Here is a 21,137-nt window from a genome sequence, read left to right on the forward strand (position 1 = left end):
GGTTGGTATGATTGGTAGTAAAACGTCAAACGTCATTTGAATTGTCGTGAACGTGGAAATACGTGGTTATTTTTTATTGTAATTGGTAAAATAACTTTAGCTGTTATTTAAATGGGGGCCAAATCTTTAAGAAAATGTGAAGTTTGTAGTGGGTGTGTAAGAAGACTAACTAATGACGCATTTTTGGCCAAATTTCCACTTGATCCGAACAGGTCGATAAACTGATGTTTGTATGCAATATTTTCATTTTTTACTTTGAGTCGTTAACAGTTAATAATTTAATTAGTTTTAGTCGTGTACAATCCATGATTAAAACGAAAATATTTTGTGAATAAAGTATTTTTAAGTAAAAAACTAAGTAACCTATGACACGAATAGTGTACGACCAATTTATCGATAATCTCTTTATTTCAGATGTCGATTATGGGCAAAGCTGAGGAAAAGGAAATGAGGATTTGGCGTATTTATTTACCTATTCAAAAGCTGAATGGAAACAAGTTCATTTGTGGAAATCATTCTCCATCCAGTGCCTTCAATAAAAAGGGACCAGATTAAAAAAGAATGCGCGCGAATTCAGCATAGTGTAATATGCCTACTTGAATAATAAACTATGGTTTTTTTATCATGTAAAATAAAATTGTTTATATATATAATGTTCTTTTATTTTATTAATCCACGTGATTCTCAAAATGTACTGTTACAGTAGTACTGTAGGTAAATACAGCAGCACGTATCGCACATTTATCGATATCGATAAACAGTAGGTACTGGAAGTGTCGAGCCCTAGCGTTGTTTTTTTTGTGTTGGTAGTATTGTGTGTGGTTTTTTTTTTAACAATTATGGCCTGGATGCGAGATCTTTAAGCCTGTATTTGGTGTGTTGGGATATGTACGTTCATAATTCGGTTCGAGGATTGTTCGAGAGTGCCGACTCTTAAAACGTAGTGATTCAGAGGCGTAGCTAGAGGATATGGCGCCAGGGGCAGGCACCGAATTTGCGCCCCCCCCCTCCCTCCTAACGAAAGGTCTTGTGCATTTTGGCGCCCCCCCGTTGGACGGCGCCCGGGGCACGTGCCCCCTCCAACCCCCCCCTAGTTACGCCACTGTAGTGATTATATGCTCTTTGACAAAGTGCGCCAAGAAACCATGGACAAACTGTTTTTTATCCCATAATAAAGCCTACACACATGTGCCAAGTCTAAGGTTAAGGTACACTTCCAGAGAAACTTGGCACATTGATATACTGGGCTTCTCATGATCACGAAATACGTTATAAAGTAGAACGCTTGTATTTACGCAAGTAAATAGCTATTATTATTTTGCTTTTTATTATTGAATTTCATCAAATAATGATTACGATTTTAACTTGGCAGCTTGGCAGTTTAAGAATATTTCCAACTGCATAAAAAAATTCTCCCGCCAAATGTGGCCATGTTTTGATTTGACATCTTGATAATTTGAGTTGAAGATGGTCGACAACTGCAATAAGTGAAAGCCTTTTTCTTATACTGTAATGGAAGAAAGTTACTGAAATGAGTGAATTAAAGTGATTAAATACAATTGATATTAAAATATATTCAAGCTACGATTTACGGCTTCCAAAATGGCTGCTAAATTCCTGAAAAAACGGGAAGTAGCGAAGCTTGTTACTGAAAACAGGCAGCCTTGTATTTTCTGCAATCAGGATGTGGACGATGAAGTGATTTTCGGCAAATTATACTCTTATGGTGATATACAATGTCATTACTTCTGTGTGGTAAGTTGCAGTTTTGTCACCATCATGTAAATTATGAAGCCCATCCCTTTTTAGAAGACTTCACTCTTTAGTGTGCTTTTCTGGAAACATATTCTTCAGTAGCGTTGATATATTTTCCCAAAACATGCACGATACTTAAAAACTACAAATGGTTAGTTATTGCAGAGGATATCTCTTCTATAATAAGTAATCAAGCTGGAAATTGTATCTGTTGGAAATTTAAAAAACACACTAAGCGATTATTAAATCATAATGAATCAACTACATAACAATCAACTCAATACTATCCATCAAAGCATCAAAGGAATTGAAGAGATGTTTACAAAAACAACATAACTGACTACACCTGAAATGATTAACAATGTTCTTAAAACAGTGTCAACTGCTCTAAGCAGTTATGTTGTTTTTGTAAACATCCCTTCAATTGTAATCGCTGCCTACCTCTTAGGAAACAGACATAGTATGTCATTTCTGATACGATTTATATTATGAGCTTATCTTGTGTTGTAATTTATTAGTTTTTAAAATTTTTTGTTTACATAAGTATTTATAGTTATTATTATCTTGTTTTTGCATTAACTACACAATTGTGAAATTTGTTGCATTAGCTCCAATTCAAGCTCTCTGAAACAGAGAGAAATCTAGTCTGTTTTTTAATATTATTTAGAGCTAATATTTATCTTTTGTTGTCATTCTAGAGATAAAAAAAGGGTAGGAGACAAATTAAATTAGTTTCAAATTAGAAACTTCTAGTTCATTGGATTGATATAGGTCATTGTGCTAGTTTTCGTCCGGCTCTAATTTTCGTCCACTTGACAATATTTGATTAAAAACCTACATTCCTGCACAAATTTGAACTTATTGCAATTCTTAATGAATAATTTTAAAAGTATTGGATATCCAGTTTTTCGGTTAACAGGGTTGCAATCCCTGTGCCATATAAAACAGAACAAAACGTTCAGAAATAAATGCAAAAATATGACTTAAATATAGTTCAGAACCCTTATCATGCACAGACTTAATACATTGTCTATTTTACATTTGTTAAAGGCCTGTAAACGCCGGATGCGTGTGTGTAAGACATACTAGTGTGATTGTAGTATACAAATTCTTATGAGAGGTGGCACACCGCTTGCATGACGTGTGTGAGTGTGAGGCTCCAACATTTTAGCACAAGTTCACGTCACGCACACATAGTGGGTGTGCTCTGGCCTTAATTCTCACTTTCATGTTTCAGCTGTTATCCTGCTGCCTGGTGCAGAAGGGTCGGGACTCGGAAGGCCTGTTTGGTTTCCTGTACAAGGACATACTGGCTGAGGTGGAGCGGAGCAAGAAACATGTATTGTACTATATGATAGCCTCCTGAGCCTCCTAACCCCTCCACAATCTATTCTGAACTTTTGTTTATTGACAAAAGTTTCCAATTTTAATTTATTTTAACAAAACAACTGTACCTGGGGCTCAAGAGATGTAAAAAAGTATTTGGTTTATTTTTGAAAACTTAAAAAAATACATTTTGTACTCATTGGGTTAAGTAGTTTTAGTTAGATTAGGGTTATCTTTTCTAGGGGGCAATTGCACAAAAGATCCCTATGGGTCGAAGTGTCGAAAACAATAATAATAAGATAGATTAATGTTAGTTTACAATAGATTGGTGAACCTTTCAAAAAAATCAGGTTTAAAAAGTTTAATATAAATGTAATAGGGAACCCTAAAAAAAAAGTTGGTAGATATGAAAATTTGAAAAAAAATTGTTATAAAATTGCGACAAGTTAGTTGATATTTATCTTGCAGAAATGTTCGTACTGCGGGCGCGGCGGCGCCAGCCTGGGGTGCTCGGCGGCGGCGTGCCGCAAGCAGTTCCACCTGCCGTGCGGCCGCCAGAAGAATGCTGTCTCGCTCTTCTACGGCAATTATAAGTATGTCTCTTTTTACAAGCTTTTATTTAGTTTCACCTGACCGTTGTCTGTAATCAAATCTTGCAAGTTAAATTTGATCCACTTCCCGGTTTCCGATTGAGCTGAAATTTAGCATATCTACGTGAGTCGGGTGACAATGCAATATTATGGTGTCATCGAGCTGATCTGATGATGGAGACCGGAGGTGGCCATAGGAACTCTGTGATAAAACAACGAAACCTAATTATGTTTGGGGTTGGGGTTTTTAGAATTGTCTCGATGAGTATTAGTTGCCTGTGGAAAGAAAAGTACAGTCAGTGATAAAAGCTTGTACCAAAAATGTAATTTTTGCCAAAAACTTATTAGTCCGTCTGCCCCATTATGGGTAATTTAGCATAATAAGCAGTACGTAATTTATGGACAGCCCCTAGGCCAAATATCATAGAAAAAGGGGCAAGCTATGATGGCGCCATCTATGCAAACCTTTGACAGTTGCCAACCGCATTAAAATTGCAGATCGTTCTGCGAAGTCCACGCTCCGAAGCAGAAGATATCAGACGCCGTGATGGCGAAGGCCAAGGAGCGGATGAAGATCGAGAAACTGAAGAAAGCGGGCAAGATACCCGCCAGTGGGCAAGGAAACCAACAGGCCGGTATGTTAACATTTTTTGAACAAAGACTTAGAATAACCTCTAGCGGCCCACCGTACAAGGAAAATTGGCAATCGAATTTGAATCAACGGTATTAGAAAATAGAGTTGAATTTGTTTTTAAAATCGAACGAAACGAAATAAAAGAAACTATTATTTCGTTGGAGGTAATTTGTACTAGTATTAGGACATTGAACCCCAAGAGGGTATAAAATTGTGTATGCGCCACTTGCACCATCCGACTAACCCGGGGTTATCCAGTTAAACCGTCAACCCAGTGGCAATTCATATTGGTAATCATGGTAACTCCAGGTTTAACCGGTGAACCCCGGGTTAGTGGGATGGTGCAAGTGGTGTTTAGTGAGTATTGTTTGTTTAGATTAGATCGTTATCACTACACCTTATAAAACAAAGTCCCCCGCCGCGTCTGTCTGTTTGTGTGTATGTATGTTCGCGATAAGCTCAGAAACTGCTGAACGGATTTTCATGCGGTTTTCACTTATCAATAGAGTGCCTTGAGGACGGTTTAGGTGTATAATTTGTTAAAGTTTTGTGTAACCCGTGCTAGCTGTTGTTGTTTTATTGTAAATCATAAAGATTGATATACCTATTTTTGTCCGATATTCAGAGAGTCCAGAGGACCCGGCGCTGGTGTGCGTGATCTGCTACGAGCCGGTGCCGGCGTACCCGGGCACGCAGACCTTCTGGCCGCCGTGCTGCGGCCGCGACGCCTGGCTGCACCGCACCTGTCTCCAGGTCTGTCTACTTCTTCCTCCTCTTCTTCCCCTTCTTCTTCTTATCTTCTTCTTCCCCTTATACTTCCCCTTCTTCCTCTTCTTGTTATAGTTAATTTTTTTTAGCATGGAAAATAAGGTGAACAATTTTGATGTGTCTTTTTATTGAAAAACACGTTTAAAAAATAAGTCACGGCAAATACAGGGTGGCCAACTTGGAGGTATACAACTTTTTTTGCCGCCATTTTGTTTTGGCGGCAAATATGACAGTTGTTGCATGAAAATTACTTTGTGTAGATTCGGCAAATTTGTTATGGAGCGTTTACAAGACGGGGACACGATCACGCGCCACGAGCCACATTAGAAACATTAAAAATAACGTTTCCCGGTCGATTAATTTCGTGAACCGGTGACATTGACTGGCCCCCAAGATCGCCTGATTTAACAGCTCCTGACTTTTTTCTGTGGGGCTATCTAAAGGGACGTGTCTATGCTAATAGGCCAACGAACCTTCAGCAATTAAAACAAAATATTCGAAACACTATCGCTGAAATAACGCCAGAAATGTGTGAAAAAGTGATGAAAAGGGTTCGCATCTGCCATGCTGCTAGAGGTGAACATTTGTCTGACATTATTTTCCATGTGTAATTGCTGACCCTACATATTATACTTGACAAGGAATACTTAATATTTTTTATGTTTTATAGAATAAAATTTCAAAAATAAAGTGTATAGCTCTTATTTGGCCAGCCTGTTTATAACAAATATGAATGTAATACGATCATTTATGATTTCAGCGGATGGCTCTAAGCGCGGGCATGCACTACTTGAAGTGCCCACTGTGCAACGACAAGGACAACTTCTACGATGCTGTGTGCGAGCAAGGCTACTATCTGCCAGACCGGTAAGGCTTGGAATATTTGATAAATAACTATACAGCGTAGGGGGCTTTTTAAACTTGTTAAAGTTATACTTATAGCCAACGGCCGCTTTCTATCACCGCACCGCTCGCCGTCGGCAGGGTGTTCATCCTCACACCCTAGATCATACGATAGCGTACTGTGCGATTTAAGAGGAATTTCCTCCCGCGGACGCTCCGGCTGTGGAATGAACTCCCTCCCGAGGTTTTCCCGAGGGTCTACAGTATGGGGTTTTTCAAAAAAGGAGTGTACAGGTTGTTAAAAGGTCGGCAATGTGCATGTAACATCTTTGAAGTTGTAGGCGTTCATAGGCTACGGTGACTGCTTACCGTCAGGCGGGCCGTATGCTAGTTTGCCCCCGATGTGGTATTTAAAAAAAGTTATAGTATTTGAGAGACACAGGTTAAACGCTTATTGTGTAGTTGACAGAGAGAATAATTTTAACCGAAACCGGTCTGGCCTAGTGGGTAGTGACCCTGCCTATGAAGCCGATGGTCCCGGGTTCGAATCCTGGTAAGGGCATTTATTTGTATGATGATACAGATACTTGTACCTGAGTCATGGTTGTTTTCTATGTATTTAAGTATTTATATATCCTATATATTGTTGTCCGAGTACCCACAACACAAGCCTTCTTGAGCTTAGGGCCCCCCCACATCTGGCGTCTTTCGAGCGTCGGCGTCTACAATTCTATGGCCGACGTCGACGCAACGTCGACGCAGCGTCGACGCAACTGCGCAGCGACGTAATTTTCCATAGCGCTGGACCGACGCCGACGCTCGAAAGACGCCAGATGTGGGGGGGGGGGGCTTACCGTGGGGCTTAGTCAATTTGTGTAAAAATGTCCTATAATATTTATTTACTGCAGCGATGCAGCTTGGGAGTTGGAGCAGAACGCATTCGCGGAGATATACAGTCGGGAGGCGTCGTGCGCCGCCCCGGAGTGCCGCTGCCCCTTCGGGCGGAGCCACGACGAGCTCGGGTAAGGGAACAAAACTAAACTCGAACAAATTATAATCCCCATTTTTAGGGATCCGTACCCAAAGGGTAAAACGGGACCCTATTACTAAGACTTCGCTGTCCGTCCGTCCGTCCGTCCGTCCGTCCTTCCGTCCTTCCGTCCGTCCGTCCGTCTGTCACCAGGCTGTATCTCACGAACCGTGATAGCTAGACAATTGAAATTTTCACAGATGTATTTCTGTTGCCGCTATAACAACAAATACTAAAAACAGAATAAAATAAAGATTTAAATGGGGCTCCCATACAACAAACGTGATTTTTGACCAAAGTTAAGCATCGTCGGGAGTGGTCAGTACTTGGATGGGTGACCGTTTTTTTTTTTTGCTTTTTTTTGTTTTTTCTTGCATTATGGTACGGAACCCTTCGTGCGCGAGTCCGACTCGCTCTTACCCGGTTTTTTTCTTCTTAACCGCTCCCCCATTGCTGAGGATCGTGACTCCACTTGCGCTTTATAAATTACCTCCAACTGTTTCGGTCTGTCGCTTGATGGAGGACGGTGGTGACAGGTAGCTCCAGCTGTTCGGAGATCTGGTCCGACCATCTCTTTGGACTTCGTCCTCTAGGTCTTTTACCCTCGACCTTTCCCGTCACCACTAGTTTTTAGGGTTCCGTACCCAAAGGGTAAAACGGGACCCTATTACTAAGACTTCGCTGTCCGTCCGTCCGTCCGTCCGTCTGTCACCAGGCTGTATCTCACGAACCGTGATAGCTAGACAGTTGAAATTTTCACAGATGATGTATTTCTGTTGCCGCTATAACAACAAATACTAAAAACAGAATAAAATAAATATTTAAATGGGGCTCCCATACAACAAACGTGATTTTTGACCAAAGTTAAGCAACGTCGGGAGTGGTCAGTACTTGGATGGGTGACCGTTTTTTTTTTTTGCTTTTTTTTGTTTTTTTTTTGCATTATGGTACGGAACCCTTCGTGCGCGAGTCCGACTCGCTCTTACCCGGTTTTTTTCTTCTTAACCGCTCCCCCATTGCTGAGGATCGTGACTCCACTTGCGCTTTATAAATTACCTCCAACTGTTTCGGTCTGTCGCTTGATGGAGGACGGTGGTGACAGGTAGCTCCAGCTGTTCGGAGATCTGGTCCGACCATCTCTTTGGACTTCGTCCTCTAGGTCTTTTACCCTCGACCTTTCCCGTCACCACTAGTTTTTAGGGTTCCGTACCCAAAGGGTAAAACGGGACCCTATTACTAAGACTTCGCTGTCCGTCCGTCCGTCCGTCCGTCTGTCACCAGGCTGTATCTCACGAACCGTGATAGCTAGACAGTTGAAATTTTCACAGATGATGTATTTCTGTTGCCGCTATAACAACAAATACTAAAAACAGAATAAAATAAATATTTAAATGGGGCTCCCATACAACAAACGTGATTTTTGACCAAAGTTAAGCAACGTCGGGAGTGGTCAGTACTTGGATGGGTGACCGTTTTTTTTTTGCTTTTTTTTGTTTTTTTTTTTGCATTATGGTACGGAACCCTTCGTGCGCGAGTCCGACTCGCTCTTACCCGGTTTTTTTCTTCTTAACCGCTCCCCCATTGCTGAGGATCGTGACTCCACTTGCGCTTTATAAATTACCTCCAACTGTTTCGGTCTGTCGCTTGATGGAGGACGGTGGTGACAGGTAGCTCCAGCTGTTCGGAGATCTGGTCCGACCATCTCTTTGGACTTCGTCCTCTAGGTCTTTTACCCTCGACCTTTACCGTCACCACTAGTTTTTAGGGTTCCGTACCCAAAGGGTAAAACGGGACCCTATTACTAAGACTTCGCTGTCCGTCCGTCCGTCCGTCCGTCTGTCACCAGGCTGTATCTCACGAACCGTGATAGCTAGACAGTTGAAATTTTCACAGATGATGTATTTCTGTTGCCGCTATAACAACAAATACTAAAAACAGAATAAAATAAATATTTAAATGGGGCTCCCATACAACAAACGTGATTTTTGACCAAAGTTAAGCAACGTCGGGAGAGGTCAGTACTTGGATGGGTGACCGTTTTTTTTTTTGCTTTTTTTTGTTTTTTTTTTTGCATTATGGTACGGAACCCTTCGTGCGCGAGTCCGACTCGCTCTTACCCGGTTTTTTTCTTCTTAACCGCTCCCCCATTGCTGAGGATCGTGACTCCACTTGCGCTTTATAAATTACCTCCAACTGTTTCGGTCTGTCGCTTGATGGAGGACGGTGGTGACAGGTAGCTCCAGCTGTTCGGAGATCTGGTCCGACCATCTCTTTGGACTTCGTCCTCTAGGTCTTTTACCCTCGACCTTTCCCGTCACCACTAGTTTTTAGGGTTCCGTACCCAAAGGGTAAAACGGGACCCTATTACTAAGACTTCGCTGTCCGTCCGTCCGTCCGTCCGTCTGTCACCAGGCTGTATCTCACGAACCGTGATAGCTAGACAGTTGAAATTTTCACAGATGATGTATTTCTGTTGCCGCTATAACAACAAATACTAAAAACAGAATAAAATAAATATTTAAATGGGGCTCCCATACAACAAACGTGATTTTTGACCAAAGTTAAGCAACGTCGGGAGAGGTCAGTACTTGGATGGGTGACCGTTTTTTTTTTTGCTTTTTTTTGTTTTTTTTTTGCATTATGGTACGGAACCCTTCGTGCGCGAGTCCGACTCGCTCTTACCCGGTTTTTTTCTTCTTAACCGCTCCCCCATTGCTGAGGATCGTGACTCCACTTGCGCTTTATAAATTACCTCCAACTGTTTCGGTCTGTCGCTTGATGGAGGACGGTGGTGACAGGTAGCTCCAGCTGTTCGGAGATCTGGTCCGACCATCTCTTTGGACTTCGTCCTCTAGGTCTTTTACCCTCGACCTTTCCCGTCACCACTAGTTTTTAGGGTTCCGTACCCAAAGGGTAAAACGGGACCCTATTACTAAGACTTCGCTGTCCGTCCGTCCGTCCGTCCGTCTGTCACCAGGCTGTATCTCACGAACCGTGATAGCTAGACAGTTGAAATTTTCACAGATGATGTATTTCTGTTGCCGCTATAACAACAAATACTAAAAACAGAATAAAATAAATATTTAAATGGGGCTCCCATACAACAAACGTGATTTTTGACCAAAGTTAAGCAACGTCGGGAGTGGTCAGTACTTGGATGGGTGACCGTTTTTTTTTTTTTGCTTTTTTTTGTTTTTTTTTTGCATTATGGTACGGAACCCTTCGTGCGCGAGTCCGACTCGCACTTGCCCGGTTTTTTCTAAATTGTTGGCCCCTCTTCGTGCGATATGTGGCCAAAGTAGGTAACAACACGGTGTAGACATATAGAGAACAGACGTTGGGTGTTCTCCATTCTGAGTTCTTTGAGGACCGAGGCGTTTGTGCGGTGGGCTGTCCAAGGACTCCTTAACATACGGCGCCAGCACCACACTTCGAAAGCATCGATCCTCTGCCTATCAGTGGCTTTCAGCGTCCAGGTTTCGGCCCCATACAGAAATATGAAGAAGACAAGTGTGCGGACGAGATATATTCTGCCGAGTTGGGTCATTGCTGTCTTAGTCATGCCGATACGTCTGCGTATCTCCGGTTTACAGGTCCCTTTTTCCCTATATTTTTTAGAAAAACGGGACCCTATTACTAAGACTTTATGTCTACCGTTCTCCAATTTTCCCTCAACTGCTCAAGGGTTAATTGGAAGAGATCCCTGAAAGGGATAAGTTCGCCTTTGTACTAATGATGTGTGTTCTTTCATGTTTTATGTTTCTTTTTGTACAATAAAGTATTTTACTACTACTACTAGTACTAAGACCCTACTGTTCGTTTGTCCGTCTGTCTGTTTGTCACCAGGTTGTATCTCATGAAGCGTGATAGATTTTCACAGATGATGTAGGTATTTCTATTGATGCTGTAACTACAAATACAAAAAAATACAGAACCCTCGATTTGTCCAGTTTTTTTTTTTTCATATTAGAAGTCGTAGTCAGTTAAAATTCTATCATTTTTAAAAAAGGAACAGGTTTTAATAGGTATGATGACACACGTTAATCGTCGTAATAATATCTAGTTAAATGTAGATATGGAATTGATAAAAATAATACAAGATTTTAGTTTGAAAGGTTTTAAGTTTATTAAATAAATTAAAAGTTGTTATTATTGGATTAAATAATGAATGTTATTGGAACAAAAATTGTGTATATGTACCAATTTTTTGTTTATACATGTTTCAAGAATCAAAGTTTAAAGAATTTTCTTAGTACTTTTTGGTGATTTTGGGGATATTTCAAGACAAAGTCTACCCGTGGTACCGTCATACTTTTACAGCGATTGTGACATTTAGACCGTCCGAGCCTGTACGGAGGTAGGTCGGAGGAAGTAACTATAGTTTGTCTTTTTTAGCATTAGAAAGAACTCGAAAGAAGGTAAGCGATCTTGACATGTCTTTTAATTGAAAACCGCTTTTTAAAAGCAGTAACTATTACTTATGAAAGCGGAAGAATATAAATGATCGTATTAGATTCATAATTGATACATATTTGCCGTAACTTATTTTTAAAATGTGTTTACAATTAAAAGACACATCAAGATTGTTTACCTTTTTTTTTAATGCTAAATGAAACGAACTATAGATGTTGATGTTTCCAGCACTTGGGACATCAAGCTGTGCCTGCTGTGCGGCAGCTGCGGGCAGCACGCGGGCTGCGCCGCCGCGCGCGCCGTGTGCGGCGCCTGCGCGCCCGCCGCGCAAGGGATCGAGCGGCTGGAGGCCAAGCTCACGGAAGGTAATACTTATTTACAGTTGGCCAACGGCATGGCAAAGTAAAAAAAAATTAGGCGCGAAGGGTTGAATTCCCTTAGAAAATTTATATTTTCTATCTACAAAATTAGTTTGCTAGAATATAATTATATTAAACTATAATCTAAATCCGTCAGCGATTCCTATGTACATTAACTCGGCAGTCTATCACAGCGATTTTGTCTATGTTTCACTATTAATCTTCCGGTTCTTTATTTCTTGCATTGTGTAAAATAATTTATTTTAATAACTGTGAAATAAGCTGACGGTTTATTGATCGACTAGTTTTCGGTTTTCAGTGATGCTGGCGGAGCAGGCGCAGACGGCGCAGCGCGCGCGCAGCGGGCCCGTCATGCCGAGCCGCATGTCCCTGCGCCGCACCAAGGGCCGGCTACAGACACACAGGTATAGTTCGTAGCTTTGTAACTAATCCTATTGTCTAATGTTAAGTAAAACCGCACGTGCTACTTACCTGCAAAAAAGAGTCATACTTATTATATCTGCCAATTGAGCGCGGGCTAGTCAACGCTCAAAAAACCAGTGTAGGTGCGCTCTCCGATAACGCGCCTTTGTTACGCATCTCGATGACACATTTCAGACTAGTTCTGTAGTGTTCGACTCGCCGGCACTCAGTAACCGAAGTACGCAGGTGGTTGTGGCACGTGGCACGAGCGGTTTTACTTAGCAATAGACAATAGGATTAGCTCTGGCTCTATTAGAAACCTACGAACTATATACTCAAACTATAATATATATCTTTAGGTATTTAAATAAAAGTAAACAAACGGTTTATAAATTCTCGAGCAGTCCGCCTGGACTAGTCACTGAACGACGAACGACTTTAACCTACATTATTTGATTGTGTATTGTTTTTTGTCTACCCTCAACTGGCTTAAGGAGCCACTTGAAGGTAGATTTTGTTTACAACTTATTTAAATACCAAAAGATACAGAGTATAGCGAAGAAGGCTGAAGGATATAGTACTTCGCCTGCGTTCAATGATAATGATGATTCATAAACACCAACCACCACCATTCAACCAACCAACCAACCAACCAACCACCAACCTACCAGCCAACCAACCAACCACCACCAACCAACAACCACCAACCAACCAACCACCACCAACCAACCAGCCAACCAACCACCACCAACCAACCAACCACTACCAACCAACCAACCACCACCAACCAACCAATCACCACCACCACCACCACCACCACCAACCAACCAACCAACTGCCGAAATTCTATGTGGAAAGTGTCTCTTGTTTATAGAATTAAAAAAAAATTGTTGAGTTATTCAAATTTTTAACTCATATTTGTGTTGCTTAACTTCAAACTCGGGTAAATCCATTGGACCCTCTCAGCAAATATCTACCCTATTACGTTTTCTTAATACCAAAATCGCATAATCTGACAGATGGATTTACCCGAGTTTGAAGTTAAGCGACTCATTTCTTTCATTTTCAGTGCTTCAAGTTCATCACAAAATTTGCCGAGTCACGAAACTCAAATCAAGACTGAATGTAAGTTGTTTTTCAAATAATTTTTAAATTATATAACGTCGGGTGACAAGCAAAAGTCATTAAGAACTGTCAAAAAATTTAAGTAACAATGCACTTTATTACACTTGTAACACGGTTTATTGTCCAATAAGGGGTCATCCATTAATTACATCATACGTTTAGGGGGAGGGAGGGATTCAAGAAAATGTGACATATTGTGACATGGGGGAGGGGGGAGACACAAACTTTGTGACGTCACTTTAACTTCATCAGTAACCGAAAATTTATTTATTTTATTTTATTCACTGTACATTTAAATAACAAGTTTTTAAAACGATAATCGTTTTTCTTTTAATTTTCTTTCCTAAGCAGTTTTGGGTTATAAAATTACAAATATTTATATCGTCAAAAATATTTTGATAAAATATTAATAATACTTAGGTACTTACTTAATTCGATTTGGCGATTTCGTAGAAAAAATGTGACGTCACACTAGGGAGGGGAAGGGGTTTGCCAAATGTGACCAAGTGTGACAAGGGAGGGGCCAAAAAACCCAAAAATTCGTGTGACGTAATTAATGGATGACCCCTAATTTCAGTGGTGTTAGTTAGTGACTTTTGCTTGTCACCCGACGATAAGTTCCCTTATAACCCTAACCTTCATATTTGACCTGTCAATTTGTAAATTTATCAATAGTACATTTAACATTACGATACAAATGCGAAAAATAGAAAATTCGTAGAGTGGCGATAAATTAAAACACGACCGAAGGGAGGACCGTCTTATATTCTCTTAAGAGCCCTTCAACGTGCACACTAGCGCCACTGCTAAATAATCGTGATTATTTAAATTTCACGAATGATATTTAAAAAAAACCGGGCAAGTGCGAGTCGGACTCGCGCACGAAGGGTTCCTTACCATAATGCAAAAAAACAAAAAAAAAACAAAAAAAAACGGTCACCCATCCAAGTACTGACCACTCCCGACGTTGCTTAACTTTGGTCAAAAATCACGTTTGTTGTATGGGAGCCCCATTTAAATCTTTATTTTATTCTGTTTTTACTATTTTGTTGTTATAGCGGCAACAGAAATACATCATCTGTGAAAATTTCAACTGTCTAGCTATCACGGTTCGTGAAATACAGCCTGGTGACAGACGGACGGACGGACAGCGAAGTCTTAGTAATAGAGGGTCCCGTTTTACCCTTTGGGTACGGAACCCTAAAAAGGAGGCCGCTACGGACTGTATTGTGTATTTAAGTACCTTTTGAATACATCAAACTAGTTTTTATGTTGCTGGATTTGTCAATCTATGCGTCCAAAGTAAACACGGCCGTTTTTGTTTTGAGTTCCTAGATCGACGAATCCAGCAACATAAAAACTAGTTTGATATATTCAAAAGGTACTTAAATACACAATACAGTCCGTAGCGGCCCCCATTTTTAAATACCTGTCGTTAAATTTTAATAATCACGATTATTTAGCAGTGGCGCTAGTGTGCACGTTGAAGGGCTCTTAACAATAAAGTCGCATCAAGATCATTTTGAACACCTGGCCCGCTTAGCAACTTTTGCTGCTGACTGTACTGTAAAAACATACTATTTGACTAGAGCAAAGACATATGTAACTTCGTATAAGATAAATAAAGTCTAAGAAAAAAACGTGCCCCGGAAATCAAGAAAAAGTCATTCTCGCATAGATGGCGCACACACTTTTGGCCTATGCACAGCTAGATGGCGTGACGTATTTTTTTGATAATTTTATATGTGTTTATTTTGAGTTATAGTCGTGTGTCGAGAGATAGCAGTAAATTTACAGTGACTGCTACATTTAGTATGACAGGACCCCTCTATACTATCTATTCTTTTTGACTAGACTAAAGATCGGTTTTCCTAGGATAGCGGTGCCGCCATATAGCGGCCGTCTCCATACTAAATAATTCGGCTAAATATGGATGTCGCAGTATTTGTATGGAGACGGCCGCTATATGACGGCACCGCTATCCTAGGAAACTAGAGCATAAACAAAGACATATGTAACTTCGTATAAGATGAATAAAGTCTAAGAAAAAAACGTGCCTGTATAAGATGAATAAAGTCTAAGAAAAAAAAGTAATTCTCAGATAGATGGCGCACACGCCTTTAGCCTATTCTCGGCTAGATGGCGTGACGACACCGTTTCATATTTAACAATTTTAACACGTAGATATCAGTGAAAAAATTTGAATTTTTTTTTGATAATTTTATACGTGTTTATTTTGAGTTATAGTCGTGTGTCGATAGATGGCAGTAAATTTACAGTGACTACAACATTTACTATGACAGGACCCCTCTATACTATCTATTCTTTTTGGCATTACTGACTTATAATGTTACCACCGTAGATTGCATTCCAAAAACACCAATTTAATTTTCCAGCACGACCCACCGACCGTGTGGACCTGAACCTGAAGACCCCCCGCCGGCCCAAGCTCCTCGCCCCTACCCCCAAGGAGCCAGAGTCTAGACTCCTCACCCCTACCCTCAAGGAGCTGGAGTCCAGACTCCTCTCCCCCATGAAGCTGCTGGAGCAGACGTACCTGGAGAAGGGTGGGGGGGACGTGGTGCCCGGGGATGTGCTGGAGACGATTCGGCTGCGGTTCAGCAAGCCGAGGCCGCTCAGTGCGAAGAAGAAGATTGTCAAGTGAGTACCGTTAGGGCAGTGGGGAGACACTCCTCCCTTCGGGTAAACTCGGCTCCTTTCGGCTTAGCATTGCTCAGAGCAATTATTATTGGCACAACTTGAGTAATTACACCACATATTTTAAACTTCCGCGTTTTGAATACATATTAACTCACATTATAGACGGGTCTAACGCGAATTATATTCAATTACCTTGATTTACCGACGTTTCGACACAGGTTTCACTGGTCGTGGTCGCGGCTGACACCAGTGACGACCAGTGAAACCTGTGTCGAAACGTCGGTAAATCAAGGTAATTGAATATAATTCGCGTTAGACCCGTCTATAATGTGAGTTAATAATTATACCACAGGTATAATTACTTCAATTTTGACAACTCCAATGAGCCGTAAGGGATAGTGCCCTAAGTTAGAAAGGGATATCGTTATTCGGCACAACTTGACGTCCCTTTCCGTGAACGACCACAGGTAAGATAATGACTTGAATTTTGACAATCCTAATTAGCCGTAAGGGATAGTGCCATAAGTTAGAAACCCTGTGTAGACCCTGAATCGCTGTCAAACTTCGGTTTTGTGGGAAGTTTTCTTTCTGTACGGTAAGACTTTCTGTCTGTGAGACTGCGACAAGGACAAACAATAATAGCTCTTTCGCTGCTACTCCTACTAAAAGATGCATAAGACTATCCCGTTCGGTAATTTCCTCCACCCCTCATGCCTGATCCAGTTATACTAGATTCATGCTTATAGGCTAATAAAAAAAAACCTTTTTTATTTTCCAGTGAGATCTTAGACGACCTATTCAAGAATGTCTTCAAGGAAAACCAGAAGAGCAAAGACCCGGTCCGGGAGTGGCACTCACCCAAGAAATCCTGTGACATCACTGCCGACATGAACCAAGTAAGTGTTGATATTAGGATATTACTATAGTTTGGCAAGGCATCTCCGTCAGTAAATAAATAAAAATGATATCACATTTTTACACGAATTGACCAAGCTCCAGGGTAACCTCATGCAGGCTTGTATATCATACCATCACTTATAGTAAGTTTGTCATTTATAATTTTAGTATTGATGCACTATTTTTTTCTCAACAGGCAGTAAAGGAATTTATGGAGCCAACTCTTAAGACGAATGAAGAGGTTCAACAAAATACAGAAGAAAAGTCCAAGAAAGCTGATGAAGGCGGTGGAAATCAACATGAAAATGATAGAGAAAACATAGAAGATAAATCAGATATACTTGATGAAAACTCAAGTGATAAAGAAAACAATATAAATCATAACAATGGAAACGACGATAAAAGCGATGACGAATCGTCATCTAGCACCTTCCGATTGCCTTCAGAATTTATAGCCGACAGTGATGACAGCTTGCCAATCATCGACACACCGAAAAAACTCAAAATGGTGGACATTAAACAAGACTCCATTGAAATATCGAAGAAAGATGAGATAGTTAACATAGACGTAGTGCAAATAGGAAGCGGCAAAGAAAAGGAGTTTGTGAAAAACTTAGATTTGAAGAGTCCTGTTAAGAATAAGATGTTTTCGTTTAAATTCAGTCCGTTGGACAAAGAGCCTTTGAAAAATGATGTAGATATGGACGTTGAGAGTTTTAAAGACCAGTACCTGAATGAGGTAGATAGGGACAAATGTGTTAAGCATTCTACAGAAGAGAGAAAGAAAGTTGATTCGACTGGCAAAAAATGTAAGAAGAGAAAATTAGAAATGACAGAAGAAGTACGTAAGAAAAGAAAGAAAGACGGTAAACGGAAGGATGGTGTGAAACATAAGAAAATTAAACTCAAAATAAAGGTAATAGATCCGGAAAAAGGACAGAAGAGAATGAAAAAGATGAAGAAAATGAAAGAACCTAAGAAAATAATAAGAGATAAGCATGTAAGCATTAAAATAAGACTAAAGGATGGAAATAAGTGTAAAGCGAAAAAATCCAAGAAATTACAGAAGGTAAAGAGTTATAAGCAGTATGTGTTGAAATATTCGCCATTACTGAGCAGTAATATTGCCAAGCCGGAGACAGATGTTACTCCAATGAAGAGGAAATATACGAAGATAGAGAAGTCACCGTCGGACAAGCTAGTTCAGACTTCTATACAGAGTTTCTTTAAAGCGAAATAGACTCCGACCACGCCAAGTTTGCACTAAGTTGGGAGTAACAATCTCCTTGGATTTCACGGGCCTGTACATCCCGGTCGTTTGATAGGCTTGCGTGGGGATATAGATCCAACACGGAGAGGCCCCTTGGAGAGCTTTAATGTCATGTAGAACGCCTGCTGGAACCCGTTCACAGGCGCAACAATAGACACCCATGAACCGGTCGCAGCAGGCATTGGGACCATTGTAGAAAAAGTGAACAGTATACTGGTCTATAGATTGAAGTTTGGGTGGACAATGAGACTGGGCTATTGTAGAGAGGTCGGACACCTGCCATAACAATGTTTTACACGTTATCAAGGCAGGCGGTTACCGCTGACTAGATGGGCCCCTGAAACTGCCGTCGCGAAGACGACCAGGAGCAACATCATCAATCTTATATTACGGCGCCCTTCCACACACTTTCATCCATCGGGATCTTATGTGTATTCGCCCCCTCGAGAGCTCCCTTTAGTCTACCCAAGAGCTTTCTTGACCGTTGACCGTCATAATGTGTCGAATTATGGAGCTCAATGTGTGAACTTTGAATTCCTTTGGTTCCAGATAGCCTTTACTCTCCGTATAAAATTAGTGTACCTAGCCTGACTAGATATGAGTTTAAAACCATAGGCGCTGATAATCTGAGGGGGTAAGAGACAGGTGCGAGTCAAACTCGCCCACCGAGGGTTTCGTACAAAAACTGCTTTACGAACTTGTAATTTTCATATTTTTCCCTGTACTTGTAGTATAAGACGATATTATTTGCCAAATTACATAATTCTAGGCCAACGGAAAGTATCCCATAAATGTCGATTTCCTTGAGAGTGTCGAGATAATTAAATGGTGAGACTTGAATAGACTGACGGAAAACAAAATCCTAAAAACACCTATGTGCCTTTATATATTATACAGTTATACAATTTAAAGTATACAAACAATAATGTGTAGTTTTTTTAATTGATATTTGAATAAACTAGTTCTATATATTATATCTGCAGATGTAGTGCATAATTATTTTCCATAGTTTTTTCACACGTACGAACATGTCTTGCTATTTCAGTCAGTCTCGGCACAAAAAGTACTGAGGTTGACTGAAGTAGCATGACAAATACGAACGTTTCCGAGAAAACACGATGGAAAACAATTATGCACTACATCTGTAATTTGGATCGTGATTTTCGGATAGCCCATTTCTTCATGATGTCTTTAAAAACGTCCAAAACTATGTTAAGCTAAGTTAGTTTTGAAAAATAACTAAAATAAGTAGTATTACAGTGTTTCTTAATATTTAATTTTAAATTTATTTAGATTGTATGCCTAATTATAAGATATTTATATAGAGTTGTTAATGTGTTCCATCTAATTTAATATGGATATAAATTTATTATGATTTTTTAATCTGTTCTTATCTGTAATTCTGTTCTGACCCTATCATGTAGAAATTATAGAATATTAAGTGCCAAGCTTATGTTTTTTCATATACCTATTAACTGTTGGTGATAACTTTAGGAGGTGCCTTTTTATGCAAGATAATTTTGACATAATTGTGCTTATGTTATTATTATATATCAAATTGAGTTAAGTTTACTACGTAGCCAATCTTTTAGAGGTTAAAACTTCTAAAAATCTAAATTATAACTTTCATCCGTCAATTCAAAATATTATAAAACTTAGTTTTGAGTGCTATACCATCCGTCCAATGTGTATTTTGTCTCACATTTTGCTTAAATGAACGAATGAGACACACTGACATTGGATAAAGAAATTGGACAGGATACCACCCTTCGAAGCGTTTTTGATTTTTCATGATAAGTCCATAGTATTTTTTATATTTTGTACGGTAGAAAATAGAGAACAAAGAATAGAATTAAACTTTTTCAAAGAATAACAAGATTTTATTTATTATCTACACCCCACACACATGACGAGCCTCATAAACAATTATTTTTGCTAGTTGTTTTGAATAGTATAGCCCATCAAACAACTTTGCCAGTAAAAAAGGTAACAAGACGACCCTTCGCGCCTACATTTTTTAAATTTGGCGCGTTTTTCTACTGACTGAACTGGCTTGACAGATCTAGTCCTTAGTGTTGCTACAAGTAAGAAAAAACTACTACTTATTTTATATTTACACCTTTTGTTCCTTTTACTTACCAGTAATTCTCTCGGTAGCTCATTCACGGCAACGGCATATTCGAGCGATAGAAAGGCAGATAAAAGAAATTTAAATTTTCACGATAAGGCTTGTTATTATAGTTGTAATCTTCCATTTGAACAAGCCAAATCAAGGCTTCAGTCTATCTATACCTATGTAAAGGCCCCTGTACATATTGGGCCAACGCAGGCCAGTCCAAGGGACGCAGCCATGCGGTAGAATGAGATAGCAGTCAGTTTAGTTAATTAAAATATTTTGCATAATAATATGACAAATTTCTGTCACGTACGTCCCGTCCCGCCGAACAAATGAGTTCGCACGGGGTGATTTGATCGGACAATTTAATTAGATTGGCGAAAAATTGTCCCCGTCTGGAGAGGCCTTAAGATAGTTTTGCAACAATTTTGATAGCACACTCAACGAATAAAGTAAGTATATAGGTAGCACACGCAGTGCAACTGTTATTTATACGTCATAAGCCCCCTCCAGACTATGCGCGTGAATCGCGGGCGAAGCCGCGAACGCGAGTGTGGAGTCGATTTCGCTGTCTGCGAAAATCGACGCCACACTCACGTTCGCGGCTTCGCGCACGAGTGTGGAGGAGGCTTTAGGCGAAACCTTAAGCCCCCTCCAGACTATGCGCTGTCTGCGAAAATCGACTCCACACTCGCGTTCGCGGCTTCGCCCGCGATTCACGCGCATAGTCTGGAGGGGGCTTTACCTAGGCTCTTTGAAAATTACCTATGCAAATTAAGACAGATCCGTTCTAGTTAATCCTTTTTAATTTAATATTTATAGTTCGTCAAACCAATTTGTCAGTCAGTGAGAACCAGGAAAACTATACTCGTCCTTTTCTTTTGGATGCTAGTACTAGTGTAAGACAAAGATAGTATGATTCTCTCT

General features: G+C 40.2%; 1 protein-coding gene across 1 annotated transcript; it reads left to right on the forward strand.

The window, feature by feature from the left end:
* The first annotated feature begins 1,501 nt into the window (after window positions 1-1,501).
* LOC134677643 (uncharacterized) lies at window positions 1,502-19,477 on the forward strand. Its single transcript, XM_063536102.1, has 14 exons — window positions 1,502-1,755; window positions 2,993-3,094; window positions 3,550-3,674; window positions 4,170-4,306; window positions 4,931-5,058; window positions 5,834-5,940; window positions 6,825-6,938; window positions 11,588-11,724; window positions 12,038-12,143; window positions 12,813-12,998; window positions 13,211-13,266; window positions 15,663-15,927; window positions 16,706-16,823; window positions 17,021-19,477. Exons 1-14 carry the CDS (start codon window positions 1,603-1,605, stop codon window positions 18,062-18,064), a joined length of 2,778 nt encoding a protein of 925 aa, XP_063392172.1. The 5' UTR covers window positions 1,502-1,602; the 3' UTR covers window positions 18,065-19,477.
* Window positions 19,478-21,137: the final 1,660 nt, after the last annotated feature.

Source organism: Cydia fagiglandana, chromosome 26, assembly GCF_963556715.1.
Source record: "Cydia fagiglandana chromosome 26, ilCydFagi1.1, whole genome shotgun sequence".
Classification (NCBI taxonomy): Eukaryota; Metazoa; Arthropoda; class Insecta; order Lepidoptera; family Tortricidae; genus Cydia; species Cydia fagiglandana.

What these genes read in the sequence shown, in the direction of transcription:
- LOC134677643 (XM_063536102.1), top strand. Translation starts at nt 1,603, where the DNA reads ATGGCTGCTAAATTCCTGAAAAAACGGGAAGTAGCGAAGCTTGTTACT. An exon ending in GCAAGGAAACCAACAGGCCG is followed by an intron (nt 4,307 to 4,930) that starts GTATGTTAACAT and finishes TCCGATATTCAG; the next exon opens with AGAGTCCAGAGGACCCGGCG. An exon ending in GGCTACTATCTGCCAGACCG is followed by an intron (nt 5,941 to 6,824) that starts GTAAGGCTTGGA and finishes TATTTACTGCAG; the next exon opens with CGATGCAGCTTGGGAGTTGG.